This window comes from Kryptolebias marmoratus, linkage group LG8 (genome assembly GCF_001649575.2).
Source record: "Kryptolebias marmoratus isolate JLee-2015 linkage group LG8, ASM164957v2, whole genome shotgun sequence".
Taxonomy (NCBI): Eukaryota; Metazoa; Chordata; class Actinopteri; order Cyprinodontiformes; family Rivulidae; genus Kryptolebias; species Kryptolebias marmoratus.
In genome coordinates, this window is record NC_051437.1 from 9,108,742 (window position 1) to 9,126,710 (window position 17,969).

The following is a 17,969-nucleotide window of genomic DNA, read 5'->3' on the forward strand; positions in this document are numbered from 1 at the left end:
ACTAGAGCGCCCTGACACAGGAAGCTGGAATTATTCATGACTTTTACACATTCTGATGTGAAAAACACTGCATCTCCCCAGACTAAAGCCTCTGACTGCTGGCAACGGTTAAGTTACATAAAGTCACAGGTTATTTCCCTTGCTTGTTATGTAATTGACAGTTTTTTTTCTCTTTTTTTCTGTCTCATACCTTCTGCTCACCTTGCATTCCTGTTTTGTTTTCTCTGCAGCTCGTTTGCCATGTCTAAGACGGCGGTGAAGAAGCTGCACTGGCGTTCCAATGTGCAGGACACCTTCGTCCCCTCGCTTGGTGCGTCAGGAGAGCTGGGGATCTCTGTTGGTGGGGGGGCAGATTATGGCGAGTTTCCCTTCATCACGTCGGCTCCAGGCGGCAGCCTCACAGTGGGTGACATCATCCTGGAGATTGGGGGAACCCCGGTGCTAGGCATGACGTTAGGAGATGTCCGAGGAGTCCTCAACTCCTGCCTTCACCCAGTCCGTATCAAAACTGTGTCTCCAGGTATGACTCACCAGGGAACTTTAATCTGTTGTACTTCAGTAGCTGTTTTCAGATTATGGCATCAAATTAAGGTTATTTTACTAAAATACTGGCTTTGAATCTCAAACTAAAAATATGTAAAGGTAGGCAGGAGGAAGGAAGGAAATTGATTTATTTTCAGAAAGATTCTTGTAGATTTTTATTTTAGATTAGTTTTGGCAGAAAAACATTTTGGTTGAGTTTCTATACTGAACATGTTTCTCCCTCTTAAACAGTTCTCATTGTTTTAGGATACTACAATATTATTTGGGCATGTTTTTAATAAATTTGACCTAGTTTTACACATGAGTGTGAGATTTTTTGTCTTTTATTAAAAAATACTTTTTAAAAAAAATGTTTGTCATTATTTTAAGATATTTTATTTGTTTTAAGATTTTAAGTATTTCAATTCTGCAGACATGTTGACATCTCAACGTTTTACATCACAGCTGCTGTAAAACCTCAGACATGAGGTCAAATACAGAGATCAGAAGCTCAGTGGGGTCAGCTACTTTGACACAGATCGATGAAGACCCCGGTCCGATTCTTGTGATCCCTGAGTTAAATTCTGTGTGATTTTGAACAGGATAGCCATTATTCAGAGAAAATTTGTAGAAATATACTCATTTTTTAAATTCATGTTGTTATTTTAGGGTAAAACATCATTCTTGTGGAAATTGCTTGTCAATATCTAGAGACATTAAATCAGTATTTTGAAAATGTTTTTAATTTTTTAAACATATTCAGTCAGTATTTTGAGTTTTTTTATATTTATAGCTACTAAGTAGTAGATTGGGAGATTGTTCTATATTAGGAAAAGTCTTTACTATGAAATGTTTTTATTATTATTATTGTTACATTCAAGTTTTATTTTTGTAGGAAGTTTTATCTATTCAAAGAAATCTTCTTTGTATTGATACACAAAGTGATTATTTTCCAAATAAATGTTATTATCTGGAAAATTAAATCCTTATTTAGAGAAAGTGTTTGCTTATTTTAAAAATTTAGTTTCCGAATCAAGTTTAACATCCGTTAAAATACTAAGCTATTATTTTTAGAATATATACTAATATATTATTGATATTATTATTGATATTATCATTAATATTTCATACCACATCTCTTTGCCAATCTAATTATTTTAAATAAGCTTTTTGGTATTTTTAGAAGGCAATACATTGAAGTTCCCTGTTCTTTTTTGAGATTATTTTAGGAATATTTTGAGTATTATTACCTTTTAGAAGTTATTTTACAAAAATGTATGATTTTATTACAAAGCCAAACTATCTAACTTAAAGGAAATAAATCATTACTTTCTAGTATAAACAGAGTTTCATGTGCTTCAGAGCGTTTTATCTGTTGCAGATGTTTGATCAGTCTCCACCCAGACAGTGTTACGCCGAAGTCTCGATCCTTAAACTCTGGCTCAGTAAGCCTCTCTGCTCTCACTGGCTAAACCTGCAGCTCATAGCTTTCAGACGCTGACTTATATTCATTGTTTAGTCTTTGTACATGAAGTGAACTGTTTGATGTAGTGTTCACACTGCTGGTGACACATGACAAGATTGTGTCAATATGGTTTTCTGTCGACCCCAGGAGGCCCTGGCTCTGTGACGAGGATATCGTTGTTGGTTTCTGAACAGGGGAATATGTCAGCCGAGTGTCACCTTATTATGGCTCCTGGTGGCCTTTCTGGCTGGATTGATTGCTGATTTGGCCACAGGGGTTTAAATGGGGACCTTTGCTCCCAATAGTTCTGCTGCTGGTAGATCCATTATCAACTCTGAAGTCTTTCTGGGCCTCCCTGGGCAGCTTGACTGCACGCAGCGTGGACAGTGATGGATGTGTTGTTGCTCTGCGTTGCTGTAGCACACCTCCTCCTCCCACTCTTTCCTAAAACTACTACTACTACTACTACTCCCTCTGCCCCAGCTTTCAAATAAGGACACCAAGCTGCTTTCCCCAGACGCAGGAAGCACAAAGAGCAGTGATTCCGCAGAAGTAGCTTTATGACAGCAGAGCCCCAGATGTTCTTCTTTACTATCATCCTTCTTACGTTTGCAGAATTTGTAAAATTATCACATAATCCAAGCACTGTTGGGCTCATTCAGCTCAAGAGCTCATTTTTGCTCTTAACGCAGCAGCTGTCTCAATGAACAAAAGGCAACAGGCGAGATTCATTTTTTGTCCTTTACAGCCTATGCGGCTGTGTGCATCCAGACATCTTTACATACAGCTAACTGCTCATGATCATACATTCATACAGTTTTGTTCAAAGCACAGCAAGTCCAGTGTGCTGCTGAGTGGGTGCACTGTAACAGACAGTGGTGGCGGTGCAGGCATGTCAGGGACGTAGACAGCTAAACGGCAGCCTGCAGGGGAAGCACCGACAGAGTCCTCGTCTGTCAGGGTGACAAGATATCCTCAGCCCATCAATAACAGCAAGCAGCCTGTCAACAGAGACCATAAAGCACTTGAGATGATATTAAGAGATCACAGAGGGGAAACGGAGTCCTGGTGATCAGCAGCAACTTCTACTTCTGCCACAGTTAACCTCGGTATCTTACATGTATATTCGAGTGGGGCTTTTTATAGTCGGGATCTAGTAATCTGTCAATGTGAGGGACTGTGTTGTAAAGTAATGAGTTTAATCAGCCCGGCAGGAGTAAAGATTATTCCTGCATACATATTTAAATGTGATTGCGCGCCTTAAGCGGCTTTCTGTTTGCTCCTTTCTTCCTCTTGTCTATGTTGTGTGGTTCCTCCTCCTCGTGTCATCCTTGTTTTGTTTGCCCTCCCCTCAGGCTCCACATTGTGCAAGGATCTCAGGTTATATCTGAGTAAGTGCTTCACACCCGGCTCAGTGGACAGCCAGCTTCAGCAGGTCATCAGAGAGAACCTCTACCTCCGAGCTGTGCCCTGTAAGTCTCTTTTTAAAAACCATTACATCACTACCGATCTCATGTCTTTGTGTGTCTCTTCATGTCCTTTAAGTCTCCTCTGCATGCATTTACACCTCTTGTGTCATTTGCCATACATTCCATGTTTATTAGGATTTTTACTGCCACCGGGCTTTTATTAATAATTCACTGAAGCATATCTTTTTTTGTTCATTACCAACCTCATTAATTCTGTGACAACATATCTCCTGTTGCCGTCGTGCGAAGATCCTGGTGTTAATTAGCGTTTAAACGTGCAGAGCTGCTTTCCACACTTCCTTGTGTCGGTGCAAGTTTGCACTTGGTGATTTCATTTACAGAATTACAAAAACTTTGCATATAGGGAGGTCAATTATCAGACTTAAACAGCTTATGTCAAATATCAGTGAGCGAGAAAGCACTGACAGAAAAAAAATGTACTTGACATCAGGAGAGTATGTATTGCCACAACACTTTGTTTATTTTGTGTGTCAGAATGGTACCTGGAGTCCACAGCACGGTGCTGCAGGATGTGGGACTGGGCAGGATGGTAGTAAATCTGCGTGTAACAGGTTCTCCTTTTTTCAGTCCGCACAGGCCGTTTTATTTTGATTGTTTTGAATAAAAGCCAGCGCAGCGGCAGCCAAACGCAGCGAGTAGTCGTACATCTGTTGCTAACTTAATCCTCTACATCATGACGTCACTGGAGGATAAATCAGCCAAATATTCTGAGTCAAAACCTGCATTCTCGTCGCAGTTTTCTGCCTTTCTTTATTATTATTTTTTCTTTTTAAAGAATTTTCATTCAGTAGGTGATGTGGAGGACGCCAACCTTGCGGCGTGTGTGTGTGTGTGTGTCTTAACCTTGTGGTGGGAGTGAGAAGCTGTTGCTAATCTCTCCTTTAGTCCAAGAAGTAGGTCAAATGGCACAGTCTGCCACTACAACCACACATCGCACTCACTGACAGAACAAAGGACAGTTCAGGGCTCTCACAAGATTGTGTAAGAGAGCTAAATTGTGTCTCTCAGGACATCAGGTTGAAGTGTAATTGCAGTTTTAGCCCGTTTAAGCTCTACTATTTCTGTACCGGCCATCTACAAGCTGCAGACAGACTGAGTCTCCTGAGCTAGCATCCAAGCTCAGAAATGCTATCATCACAGTGGGTTGATATTTACAAACTCTTAGAGATAAAATGTTAGCTAGGGATGGTGTTAAAAGTTGCTGTCAGGAAACAGTGCACGGATTTGAAATATTGATAAGTTATAACATATTTAATGCTCCATTGGATGCCTTTATTCTAGTGTTGCCAAACTTTGCAAACTTCCTCCCATGTCTGGCTGCTTTAATTTAGCAAAGGGTGACAACAAGGCAGGCTCAGCCCCTGGGTGTGTAATCCCCCTGATCTCCTGAAGATGACACAGTAACATGCTGTTGTTCACATGCTGACACAAGAGCACGCGTGCACGTCTGAGCCCAAAAGACGGCTCTGGAACCGTCACTTTTTGTTTCAGACTGCAGGAGCTTTTCTCGTCTCCCTCGCATTGTTTTGTTCTTTTCCTGAAGGAGGCAGCTGTGTGAAACAGGAACCTAAAGCTGAGGAGGTTTCATCAGTGGCTCATTGTGGCCCCCTTCAGGACCAGAAGTATGTTCTTCCTGCTTCCTTTGTAGCATTTCTTATTGTTTTGTGCTGTTTTGTAACTCTGAATTTCTTGACGTTACAATCAATTAGCCTCAGTTTAAGTTTTTCAAGTTGGTTTTACGGTAAGGAGGTCGATTGTTTATCACATGGCATCATTACTTTTTAATCCTGCAAAAATGCGGCTTGTACCGCAGGGCCATTTAGAGTGTTTCAGTCTTGGGATTATTTTGAAGAGACAATATTCTTTGATACAGAAGCTGGCACTGATGCAGGTCATTACATTACAGAGGCTCAGTTAGGAGAACAGTGCATAAAAATGGAAATGAATGACAGAGTTTAAGTAAATGGAGGCTACACTATCAATAATCTGGTGGGGCAAATTAAATTAAAAGCTAATGTCTATGAGAGACAAAGTGGAGGAGGGGGTGGCAGCAGTCTAATAGACCTGTGTGTTAATACTGAGGCAGACAGGGTGCTCTCTGTGTACGAACAGCAGTATTCATGCTGTCTGGTCCTTTTATGACAAACCATTTTAAATTAGTCAGCTTTTTTTCAGAGATTGTAAATGACATCTTTGTCTCTTCATTTACACCATTTTGTGGCAGCTCTGCAGCTCTCACTTGACCCTCCTCAACTTTCCCATCCTATTTTTTTTATTTTCTTCGTTTAATCATTCTAAGCATTTGTACTCGTGCCCTTGAATGATTCAGAGCCAAAGTCGTGGTCTCAAGGCTGGCTGCGTCTTCATCTCCTCCATGAAAGACTTTTTTTTTTCCCCCCTAATTTTCTTCCGAGCGACTCGCAGATAAGAAACATCATCATTTAGTTATTTAATATGCTCCCTCCAGCATGTCAGGCAGACCGTCTGTGGCCTTTTCAGCCGTATGATCCATTGTTTGCTATTTGTGTGCAGCGATCCTGACAGACAGCTCTCTCTCTGGGTGTTGATACAGAATTCTGTGTAATTACCTTCTTCAATCCCTCTCTCACCCATGTTCCAGGGGATCAGTGTGCGGTGCCTACAGGGACAGGCGGGGAAGAAGAAGATGTCAATAATCCATTCTGTCTCCCCGCTGACATGTCATATATATTTATATATATATTTATCTCCGAGGAGGTTGTATAGATAATGAATCCCTGCCTCGCATTGTATCAGCTGGAGAGATACTGTGCGCCCTGAGGGGAGGAGAAGAAGAATTACACACAAGCCAGATGTCACAAGGACATTTGTTATCTGATCTTCAATTAGGCACAGAGAACTCTAATTTATCTAAGGCTGAACGAATTTGAGGTCCACATTTATGTGGAAGAGAGGAAAAACAGGCACAAAAGGCCGAGTACGTTCTCATGTCTGTGAAAACACCTGAAACCACAGAGTCTGTCTCCACTTGAGAAAAATGTCCAGTGAGCCTGAAGCACAAAGCAACAGATTGGAAACCTTTAAGGAGTATGTGGAAACATTGGTGAGACACAGGGCACAAATGCAGGGCTTACTACTGGCATTCCACCAGCAGGCAGACAGCCAGAGCTGATTGTAAAGTAAACACACTTTGTGTGCTGCAGTGGGAAGAGGACAGGCTGATGGACAGCCTGTCCAGTGTTCGGTGTCGACTCCTGTGTGTTAGTTGGCAGGAATGTGTGCGAACCCTTGTTTTGTTTTGTTGGGGTGTTTTTTTTCTGCGTTTGTGTGTGGGTGCATGCCGGTGCAGCCCTGCATGTGTCATTGTGGCTGGGAGAGCTGCTTCCAGGACAGCAGTGCATTAATCATAGGTTTTATAGGGTAGCTGGGTGTGACTTCCTTCTGCTGCTACCCCCCTCACACACACACACACACACACAGGCAGACGTCACACGTCGTCCTCCAGGGGAAGGACGGAGATTTGTCTTTACTTTGGTGTGATTTTTGTCTGTGGACAGAAATGACTTCAAGGTCAGAATGGGAGGAGGGGGGCTCTGTTCTCGTTTGCAAATTAGAATTCCTCGAGTAGTTTAATGAGAAACATAAAAGTGATATACGCTGCATGCTTGTACTTGTGTTTAATTGTGTGGAGATCTGAGGTTTGAGTTAAAACAAAAGAAAGTGGTTTTGTCTTGTGCAGAAAGCTTCTCCTGCCGTGGTTTAGACTCTCGGGCCAAGGTCAACCTGATTCAATTATGATGACAGATTGTTGATCAACCGAGTGCTCCACTTTTGGAATGGTGATAGAACAACTTTAAGACTTTCTCAGCGCCTCATTAATGTTTCATTCAGTTCTTATTGATCGGTTTGTAATAAAGGTGTCTCAGTAAATGCCTGTTAGCTTCATACGAAAGGGGAAATTTTGGTTTGTGGGTGGAAGCTCTGCTGATAAAATGAAAATACTGTAATTACTAATTAATGTAGTTTTTATTTGTGTCTCATTGAATTAGTGCTTTCTGCAATTTTGTTTTTAATCTCCCCAACCTGCGTGCAATCATTAGCTTGTTTCCTTTTGAATTATTTTTGCATCATTTGTCAAATTGATGCAGACCTGGACTATTTATAGCTTGCTGACCTGCAGTTTGTTTAAACACTGAGCTCAGATTGATGAGCCCTGATGGGAGGGAAAGGCTTTGATTAACTGATAAATCATCCATGTCAGAGCTGACATTAAATGCAGCCTCATCACTCTGATGCACGACACCATGTCTTCCCTCGCAGGTACGACCCGGCAGCCCCGAGAGGGCGAAATCTCAGGGGTAGACTACAACTTTGTTTCCATTGAGGAGTTCTTCTCTTTGGAGGAGTCTGGAGCGCTGCTCGAGAGCGGAAAGTTCAAAGGTGCGTCTGAGATATTCTTTTTTTGTTTTCTTTTGTTTGCACAAACAAAAAAAACAAAAAACAAAAGCCAAATGATGATGGGTGAATTCATAAACTTCTCTAAACTATAATGTTACAACCCCAAATCTGAAAAAGTTGGGACTGTGTGTAAAATGTAAATATAAACAGAATGATTTGCGAATCTCATAACCCATATTTTATTCATATTAAACATGAAAAGTTTAAACTAAAACATTTTACAAGTTTTAGGAAAAGGTAAGGTAATTTTGAACTGGGTCGAAGGACAGAAAGTAAAAGTGTTTTTAAACATGATTTTTAAATCAATAAGTGAGTGATATTGATTCAAGAATCAAACAATCCCAAATAAACCCCAAACCCACAGATCATGTTAGTGTTTTTAAGCAAATCAAAACATCATTGTGAATAATCTGCACTTTCATAGCATCCATTAACATTTGTTGGGTCCTTCAGATCCCTTTAAAGATGTGTTTCTTATTCACCTTTTCACACAAAGACATGCAGCACTTCTAATTAATTAGTGCATTTTCTCCATCTACGCTCACACTGATGAAGTGAGTGTGAGTTTCATCCCTCTGAGTTCTGTGTGGTTTGCAGGATTACAGATTTGTAGAAGAGGTGGAGATCCAACTGTGTCCTCACAGAGGGTGACCGAAGCCGCAATCTTCCAGAGAATTTATTTTATTCATTGCAACATCAAAAGGAACAGCAACATCCCAGTTTCGTCAAGGTTTTATTGCCATATTGATCACTGGAGCCATGCAATATTAAAATGATGGCCACATTTTATTATCTCATTACAGAACCTTATTATGCAGGTTATTGATCTCGTGGTCATGCATTACTTGTGGCCAGCCACCAGTATAACTAACCTTTGGCCTTTTTTAAAAAAACTCCCAAGGGTGCCAGGTGAGAGTCCAGATTGAAAGTAATTATTTGGGTTAGATATTGAAAAAAAAATGAATAAGGTGAGTCAAAAGATCAATATGACTGCAATTTCTTGATTATCAAGAAATACAAACCAAAACACAAATGGAAAACCAGTCATTGCAGTTTTAGTATAACAGAATCACTTATCAACAACTTTAAAGTTAAACTGGTGTTATATCTCACTTGTTGCCTCCAAAAAAAAATTAAAAAGACAACATATGGATTTCTTTGTATTTTACCTTATTAACTAGATGTGTTGCATCAGTGTTTCTCAAAGTTTTCATAACAAGTGCCACAAATCTCTAAATCCCATCATTATGACAGGCACTAGTTTCTAGGTTTGGACTGAAATGTTTCAATCTACTTGAACACCTAACGCTAACCTGAAAACCAAACGCACTGTTTTTTATCCTAACATTAGCTTCTCAACAAACACTACTGGCTAAGAGAAATATACCAATGCCGGATTATCCTTGTTGGGGCTTTCTTGGATGAAGGTGTGTGTCCACATGATGAACTCAAGGTCCACTACCGAGGGTGTGTCCCGAAATCCTAAGAAACCTAAAAACCCTTTGATTGCTAAACAAACATAACAGTCTTCACATTTTGCCTCCTGGTAAAGAAGATGGCATCCTGATTGAGATGCACCAGCCTTGCTTTTGCTCTAAACAGTTTTAGTCCCTGGACTGATTCAGGGTGAACCACTGAGGTACAAAATTAACCCTAACCTTGGCTGAAGAGTGGGGTTTAAGATTTGATGCGTTCATTGCTGAGAACAGCACCACACACCCTACAGTGTTGGCTCTTCTCCCCCACAACAACTGAACACAAGTTTGAAATAACTTAAATGAAGTTTCCATGCTGTTTTGCACCTTTCGTTGCCATCAGATTCTACAGAGACCTCACTGGTGCAGCCTAAATAGTCACTCGTACCTCGGTCAACCATCATCCACCACAGTTTCCTCAGGGGTTCTCAAAAATATTTTCCAATACTGTTTTGTTTCAAGTAGTTTCCATTTGGAGCTAATATCACAACTTTCTTGAACCACCCATCTACTTTTTACCTTCACATCACATTTCAGCATATGACAGTTCATTAATTTGTTATTTAACAAAATAACTAAATTTCTTCTGAGTGCCACTGCAGGGAAGCAAAACTAGTTGTACTTGTACCTCAGATTTATAACTGTGGTGTTGCACTGTAAAACTCAAAAATGTGCATGTCTACTTCAGTTGAGATCAAATTTATTATATAAACCATTAATAATTTATAGCTTGGGGGAGGTTGGTTGGCTGATTTATTACTTTTACTGTTTTATTTGTTGTGTAAGTAGATAAATAAAGTTGTCTCCACTGTTCAAACGCCACGCTAATAGTTAAGCTAAATTTCTCTTTGCTTTAGCTTCAGGTTTACCACTTGCTCTTTTAAAACCTAATTACTTCATATTAAAAACAGTGGCAAGTGTTGACGCATTAAGCTACAGGTTTTTATTCTGACTTAAAAAGGTTTACACATGAAATAATAGGCACCATAAGCCATTTCTTAGTGTAGTTTTATGACATCAGATGTTGCTCAGCTCATATCTTCTCCCTCCTGTAAGGGTCAGAGTGGTGTCTCTGATTAAAAAGCCTCCATACATTAGCATTCATAATTTATGAGTTTAATGGGAGCAATAAATGTCGTCCTCACCTGCCTGAGGTCTGACATTGACAGACACATTGGCTTCAGTAGCAGCTGTATGAGCAGCATTGTGCATGCAGGAAGCTGCAGAAACTGCAGTAAATGGTGACGGCTGGCGACCTTGTTGTTGAGTTCACTAATCTAATATTTTCCCTCAACCCATTTGAATCTCCATGAGCTAAACAGGAGGTAGGTGGGGGTAGTCGGGGTAATTTCATTTCATTTTTAGAAGCTGGAGCAGATGGCTAGAATAAAAACAGTATGCGATCTCTTGGGATAGATAATGTATACACAGACAAAAGCAGCATGTTATGTGCTTGTAGATGATTGCAGGAGCCTGCTTTGCTGCTGGATGTGACATAACAATTTGTTTACTTTATGGACTCAGATCAGATTGGAACAAATTGCATATTTAAGCAGTAAAAGTGCTATGTCTGACCTAAAGATTTATATCAGTGCATCTGATTTACAATGATGGACGTAATGTGCCCTTATCTTTTTGTATCAGTCAGAACATTTTTGTTCCAAATCTACTAGCGTCTCACTAATCATACTTTTGACAGTTCTGTGTGCTCCTAGCATCAGCGTTTCTTCCACAGCGGCTTATCTGTCCCGCCCATCTGTGTCTCAGGAAATTATTATGGCACGCCTCGGCCCGTGCACATAAGCGCAGAGAGTCCCCCCATCACCTACCAGGAACACCGCAACCTGCTCAGAAACTTTCGCACACGGAGCAAATCCCTCAGCAACCTGGAAAAGGCTGCAGATGAAGGCATAAACAGCGAGGACGACTCGGGTCTGTCAGGCAAGTATTGCTAAGCTAAATATTGATCATCATCAATACCATGAATGCAAACAAGTGCTAAAAAAGTAATTACCTCTATATGATATATTAGGTTGTACTGCAAGGCTTTTGGGTTCTTTTTGAAGTTTGTTTTAAGTAAAACCTACCAGTAACAATAATAAATTGTATTTGCTAAGCTCAGCACAGTATCCAGTGTCTCTCTATCCATGGCTTGAGTCTCTGATGCCCAAATTAATCAATCATTAGTACAATTAGTATGCTGAAAACTCTCAGTGGAGCTGTGGCCTCATTGATTGCTGGATGATCTCCAAAGGAAGGTCCTTTTGCCTTTGGTAGCCCTGGAGCAGGCACAGAGGTAAACAGATAATCAAACATGGAAACTGGAAAGTAGGAGTTTGGGGGGGGGGGGCACTTATCTTGCCTGAAGTTTAATGAATGTCACATTTTTTAGGTTTCAGAGTATATTATTTGGGTTAATTTAGTGTGAGAACTGCTCTCTCTGGTGTTTTTATAACCTTAGTATCAGCTGTTGAAATCCAGAGACACAAGTCACACCTTTCTCCCCCACTGTCTTTTATTTGAGGGGATGGTGTGTGTGTGTGTGGCAGTTTGCTCTTTGTGTCTCTAGATCCCACTAAATCCTATGAGCTTAATTTCCACCAAGTTTAAATATCCTCAGTAACAAAAATTTTAAGCATTGTGTCTTAAATCTTTGCATGCCACTCTGGTGTCAGTAAAACGAATGCATGACAATACCTCAAGAGATTATGTGGTCAAAGTGAAGTTAGGAAAGCAGCATCACAGAGCGGTGGTTTTGGCAGGTTGGGAGGAGCGTTAGTGCAGCTTGAGGCATGGAGCCAGACTCCTGCAGGAGAAAAAAGAAGAGGGACCCAGAGTGGGAGGGGAAAAGTACGGGCAGGCAGACATCCAGATATTTCGAAATGCGCTCCAAACATTCAGGTACAGGGCAGCAGGCAGTCGAGATTGAAGTGACTGAGACGGGAGGAAGTCTGAAGAGAGTCAGCCAACAATCTGACCTCTGCTGAGTCATCTTTTGAAGTGGAACTTTGTGGGCGGACGGGTCGGCAGCACTTGACATGTGCAGCAGGACTCTGGTGCCCAGAGTCTGAGACAGGTTTCTCAGATCCACACTGGAGTTCACAGCTGAAGGACAGCTACAAGGACAGCTGAGAAAAAAATATGCTTATGCATTTTTCTGCTATTTGCATGGTATGCACTGTCACACACTCTTACTCCTTAGTGGGAGGACAAAGATGGCAGAGATGCTGATCTCATGTCTTTTTGCCTAAGAACCTTCATTGGAAATCACAGCACCAAGTCAATATGTTGCAAGAGAAACTCCCACCTCATCTATCTGTTGAATATGTGATGAATGTTTGTATTTTAATTGTATTCCCTGTCACTACAGGAGGCTCTGGAGGTGTGAGAAGCAGCATTCCTCTTGGCCACCGGTCTCCCGGTCGACCCCGGGCATCCAGCAGCGGAGGTGAAAATCATGTCATAGAGAATGGGATCATCGGCAGCAGAAGAGGTGGCAGAATCAGAGGGGTGATGCCTGATCACTGGGAGCAGGCTTTCAGTGACCCTGGAGAATCACTTGACATCGAGTGAGTGCCCACTTGGTTGCAAAGCTAACAAAGGACTAGTTTTGACAAATACAGTACGTGAATCTCGCAGTCTTTACACACATGCACCAATAAGACTGGGTCAGAGGTCCATTAACGATCCATTCAGCTCAGCTGCCACTGAGAATGATGACATTTTGAGAAAAGCTGTAAAGAAGGGGGTAAAGAAAATGGATCGATGGACGAATGGATGGATATTTCACACCAATGTTTTGGCCTCAATTGTAAGCAAAGATACAGCAGAGTTATCAGATGGTCTTGTTCCTGTGCTGGTGGTTCATTTTATTTATGTACAGATGTGAGGTGGTAAACTTGCTCAGGCCATTCAAAAATATTGCCAACATGCATATCTTTGTTCAACGGTAAAATACATTTATGGAATTTGAAACAGACATTTTGTGCAAAAGATCTCATGGCTTGCCACATAAATACTGCTTAGTCAGCAATAGTCTGAGTCACTGCAGTCCTGGAAAACGCTTTGAGAGAGCACTAAGATCACCCCAATGTTCAAATAGTAATCCACAAACACCAAGAAACTACTGAACAACATGAAATATGACCCAGCAATGCAAAGACAATCTAGGTAAAAACAGGTGAGACGAAAGCCACACAAAAACAAAGGATCACTCATTTTAAGAATAGTACTCACTGCTATGCAGTTATGCTTTAATGACTCTTGAATATGTTCGCTGCCAATTGTGGTCAAATATTGGTGAGAAATAATAACTAAGAAATAAACAAGAGCGCTAATATTTCCTGCTTCAGCCGAGCTGAACCTATCTCTGATAAAAGTAAAATAAAAAAACAAAAGTTGTATTGTGAGTGCAAGTTTTCCTTTGGGAATGTCAAATGTTATAATGCAACATTTTCAAGCTGGTAAAAATATTGATGTCATGTATGAAAGTACATACAGAAGGGTAGAATTTGATTTATCACCTCTATTAAAAAGGACCATAGTCACAGAAACAAAGAAATGACAATTTTATATGAAGTGGGAGGCGGTGTGTGCAGCAAAACAAACTTAACATCAGTGCTGTTGTCATTCAGCTGATTCAGCAGCACTGGCTGTTAAGCTTCTCCTGGCTGCATTTTTGGACCCACTGTTCTTGAGTGAAATGAGAGGCGCCACCATCTAGCTCCGGAGAGTGAATGAATGGTTTTCTCAAAATGTCTTTGTCTTGTTACGGTTAACCCAAGGAGAAAGGACACCATAACAACCCAAGGCTTAATAGAGTGGCAGGTGCCAAAACCGGGGGTAGAGTCAGCGCTGTGCAGCTAGGGTCAAACAAAGTGCAAAGCAGAGGAAACAGGACAACAAACACCATGAGCGCCAACAGGCTATGTGAGATCTAAAACCAAAACTGGAAACCCAAGAAAAAAAAAGTGCTGAGTACAAAGACAATCTACCACAGATTGGGATGAGTTTAAAGTGCACAAAGCAGTGGTGTCCAATCCTGGCCTAAAGAGAGCCACTATCCTGCATGTTTTAGTTGTTTCTCACACAGCTGATTTAAATGAGCCGGGAAACAACTAAAACATGCAGGATAGTGGCCCTCCAGGACCAGGACTGGACACCACTAGTGTAAAGAGTAAAAGAGCACAGGTGTGGAATAATCAGTCAACTGAACACATGCATGGAGCAAAGCAGTGACTAAAGTACTGAACCAAAAACCCCAAACCATGGCAGCTTTCCTTTAAAACAAGCACTGAACGCTGAGCTGTAATGCAGAAGCATAGGCATGAATATCTGTGAGACACATTGGATACATACTGAGCAGCCAGTAAAACATGAAAAACAGTGTTATTTTTGTTTAAATAAACTTTTATAATTCTACTTTTGGATTCAGGCTTCTCGGTCACAATGACCCCAACCCCATCTTTAACCATCAACACTGGATGCTTTGTCTTAACCAGTACCATAAACCTACCCACAACCTAGTTCTAACCAGACCTTAAGCTTCAAACATCACATTTAACTTGTTGGAACTGCAACTGCGTCTCAATGTTAACAAGAAGCCCCCAATACTTTTGTCCTGTCAGGTTTTTATGCTACTATCATAACATCAAAACCTACTCTCTCTTACACACACACTTGTTGTGATGTCGGCGGTGCCCTGTGCCATGCAGGCGGGTTGGTAACCATGGACCTGGCTGATCCAATGGACCATCAGCCGAGCCAGAAAGGAAAAGCGAGAGGCTTCATGTTAGGGTCTTATTTTCTCTCAAAAATTCTCAAAACCAAGTAAGTTGTTAGCCACTAGATGATGTTTTGTAAATGTATATTTAGATCTGTTCTGGGCTAGTTTGCATACTAATCTTGAGTTCGAGGTAGTATTGTTGTCTTTGATTCACTGTAGTTAGATTGTGTCGTGTTCTCGTTTTGGTTGAGCTTCAGTTACAGAAAGCTGGGTGATTTGTATTGAATGGAAAAAAGAAGTTGGTGCGTGAGCTGAACTTGTTAAAAAACATAAACATGCACATATATTTCAGTGGTTGATTTAATTACAGTTGATTCATTTATCACTGATGTGAACAGGTATGAGATTCTCACATAAAAACCAAGTGTGTTGGATATAGTGACCCCTAGAGACAAAACTGCAAACTGCATCCAACTGAACATGCCCTCTTCCAAGTGTTTAGGAAAAACTATGCTCGGTGTGAGAAATGTGAGACACCAGTTTATACTTTTATTCCATTCTACGATAATAAAAACGTGTTTATGCATATTACACGACAATTCTGCCAACAGATGGTGCTGAAAGTTACCATCTGAAACTTTAAGATGTTTTTACTTGAACAAAAGACACAGAAGAGAACAGAAGAGTTAACCATCCCAGCAAAAAAATTCAAAGAAGACGTTGAAAGTGATATTTACTTCCACACATTTCCATGATTTTGGTTAATAGATGGTATGGAGTCTAATTATAGTGAAAAGGCCATTCACCACATTATTTTCTCCATTAATTCTACTGAGAATTAAAAGTAATGATAACAGTTTACTGGATGCAAAAATCAGATTCGTCCCTGTGTAAGGGAGGCGTCAACAATAGTTTTGATCTTAACCCAAGAAATAAAATTTCCTAAACCTAGGTTGTGTCACCCTGATAGTCTCCATGGAGTTTATCTGCCCAGGCTTGAAACACACCCCCGTCCACAAAAAGCAGACTTTTCCACGGGGAATTACAGTACACGTGCAATAAATAATAGTGCTTTTATATTTCATCATGTTGCTGAAGAGGATGACTTTTCTTCTGCTTCCCCCCTACTCTCTCCAAGGCGCAGCCCGAAAAGGACCAGCTGGCAGAGTCCTCGACACTCAAGCAGGGAGACCCTCTACAAAAATGAATGTGAGCCTCTTTGTTGCTTCGTTTTTCTTTCCTGTCTCGCTCTCAATGCAATTATTAGAACACTGGCGACACATTTAACTGCTGAGGGTCCTAAACGAAGCTACGAATTCGTCAGATACAACCAGCTTGTTAGAGTCAAATGAGACAGAATGAGCTTTTTGCTGAACAGAGGCATGTAAGTGATTAACGCCTAAAGCTCTGAGCTGCTGGCAAAGAGCCAGACCTGCTGCACAGGCTGGCAGGGTCAACGTGGGGATGACATGTGACTGGCCTCATCATTTGCTGCTGAAAAAAAACAACAATAATATAGTTTTTGATGCCTATATATCGTAGTGTCATAACCTGAAAACAAGCCACACTTCATTTGCTGTGATCCCTGTTTGTCTCAGTGAAATGTAGTACATAAGTTTCACCAGCAGAAGGTGCAACAGTGTTTGTTTTGATCATAGACGTCTGCCTATTATAGAGATTTCAGTCAATTCTGCTGTCTATAATTACAATATGACATATTTAAATGCAGACAGCCTGAAAGGATTGCTGCTCCTGACATCGGATTCAAGACAGGGTTAGGGTAAGAAGTGACTGTGAGCGGAGCGGCGCAAACTAGATCACTTTTCACAGATGTGTTGGTCCAAATTTTCACATAACTGTCAATGGAATAGGCCTAGATGGCTGTGCAGAGCTTGGTCAAGCTAATGGATTATGTTACCAAATTTAACTTGTAGTCAGTAATGGATTTTGCTTTTAATGCAATCTCTCCACCATATGCTTTAGTTTGAGTAGCATTTTGTTAAAAGCCATCTGGCGATTGGTTTGCAGTGTTCATCTTCCTTTTTTCTTTTTTCCTTCCTAAAACGAGTCGCTTCTAACCATTTGGTTGTATATAAAAACACTGGACTGTTCTCGCTTCTTTCTCCTTGGTAACACATTTTTATTTGGGTTTCTTGAAAAGAATTTTTGCAGGTAAGCTTCATTAATATCCCATCTGTCTCTCTTTTCTTTTTGTGTTTTTCTTCTTTCTTTTTCTACTCACCAGGGTTCACAGACCAGCCCGAAGACCTCAGGGGTTTTCCTGTGCACACACACTTGATCAAAGGCTCCAGAGGGTTCGGTTTCAACATCGTTGGGGGCAGCAGGCCGAGAGAGTTCCTCCAAGTGTACAGTGTCACAGCAAGTGGACCCTCAGCTCTCAAGACAGGTAACAACTTTTGGAGAAGATAGGAGAAGCATATACTCTTCAAACAAACAAAAAACAATCTTCTTTGGTAAAAGCACTGACCTGGCATGTCTGCAGACTGAGTGATGTTACTGCAAGTTTAATAAACATTTTATTCAAATCAGAAGTATATTCAGTATAGAATTCCTAGTCACTTGTCACTCCACTTTCTGCGATTATAACGCTGAAGATTTCTGGTCTCCCAGAGAGTGTAGATCAAAACCATTAATCCTCAGGGCTAGAGCGCCATAATCTTGCTATCATAACATTTGCAAATACTGTAGTGCACAGCCTGTTGACGGGCATGCATGCAAAGGCTTGTACAGGCAGATATTACCACTCTAGAAGGCCAGAGCACAGGCTGTCTCTGCAGGGACTGATCTGGTTCATATCTGTTAACAGGCTGGTTTAGGAGGATTAGTTGTTTTTG

General features: G+C 40.9%; 1 protein-coding gene across 4 annotated transcripts in view; it reads left to right on the plus strand.

Annotated features, from left to right (window-relative positions):
• The window catches only part of LOC108232106 (membrane-associated guanylate kinase, WW and PDZ domain-containing protein 1), a 43,553-nt gene that overhangs the window by 14,635 nt on the left and 10,949 nt on the right, over nt 1-17,969 (plus strand). For all 4 annotated transcript variants that reach the window (XM_017409693.3, XM_025004495.2, XM_025004496.2 and 1 more), the window contains exons 2-8: nt 231-520; nt 3,343-3,459; nt 7,777-7,896; nt 11,157-11,330; nt 12,760-12,958; nt 16,253-16,323; nt 17,360-17,521. In XM_017409693.3, coding sequence (XP_017265182.1) covers nt 241-520; nt 3,343-3,459; nt 7,777-7,896; nt 11,157-11,330; nt 12,760-12,958; nt 16,253-16,323; nt 17,360-17,521 — 1,123 coding nt within the window. In that variant the 5' untranslated portion in view covers nt 231-240. The remainder of the gene's footprint in view (nt 1-230; nt 521-3,342; nt 3,460-7,776; nt 7,897-11,156; nt 11,331-12,759; nt 12,959-16,252; nt 16,324-17,359; nt 17,522-17,969) is intronic.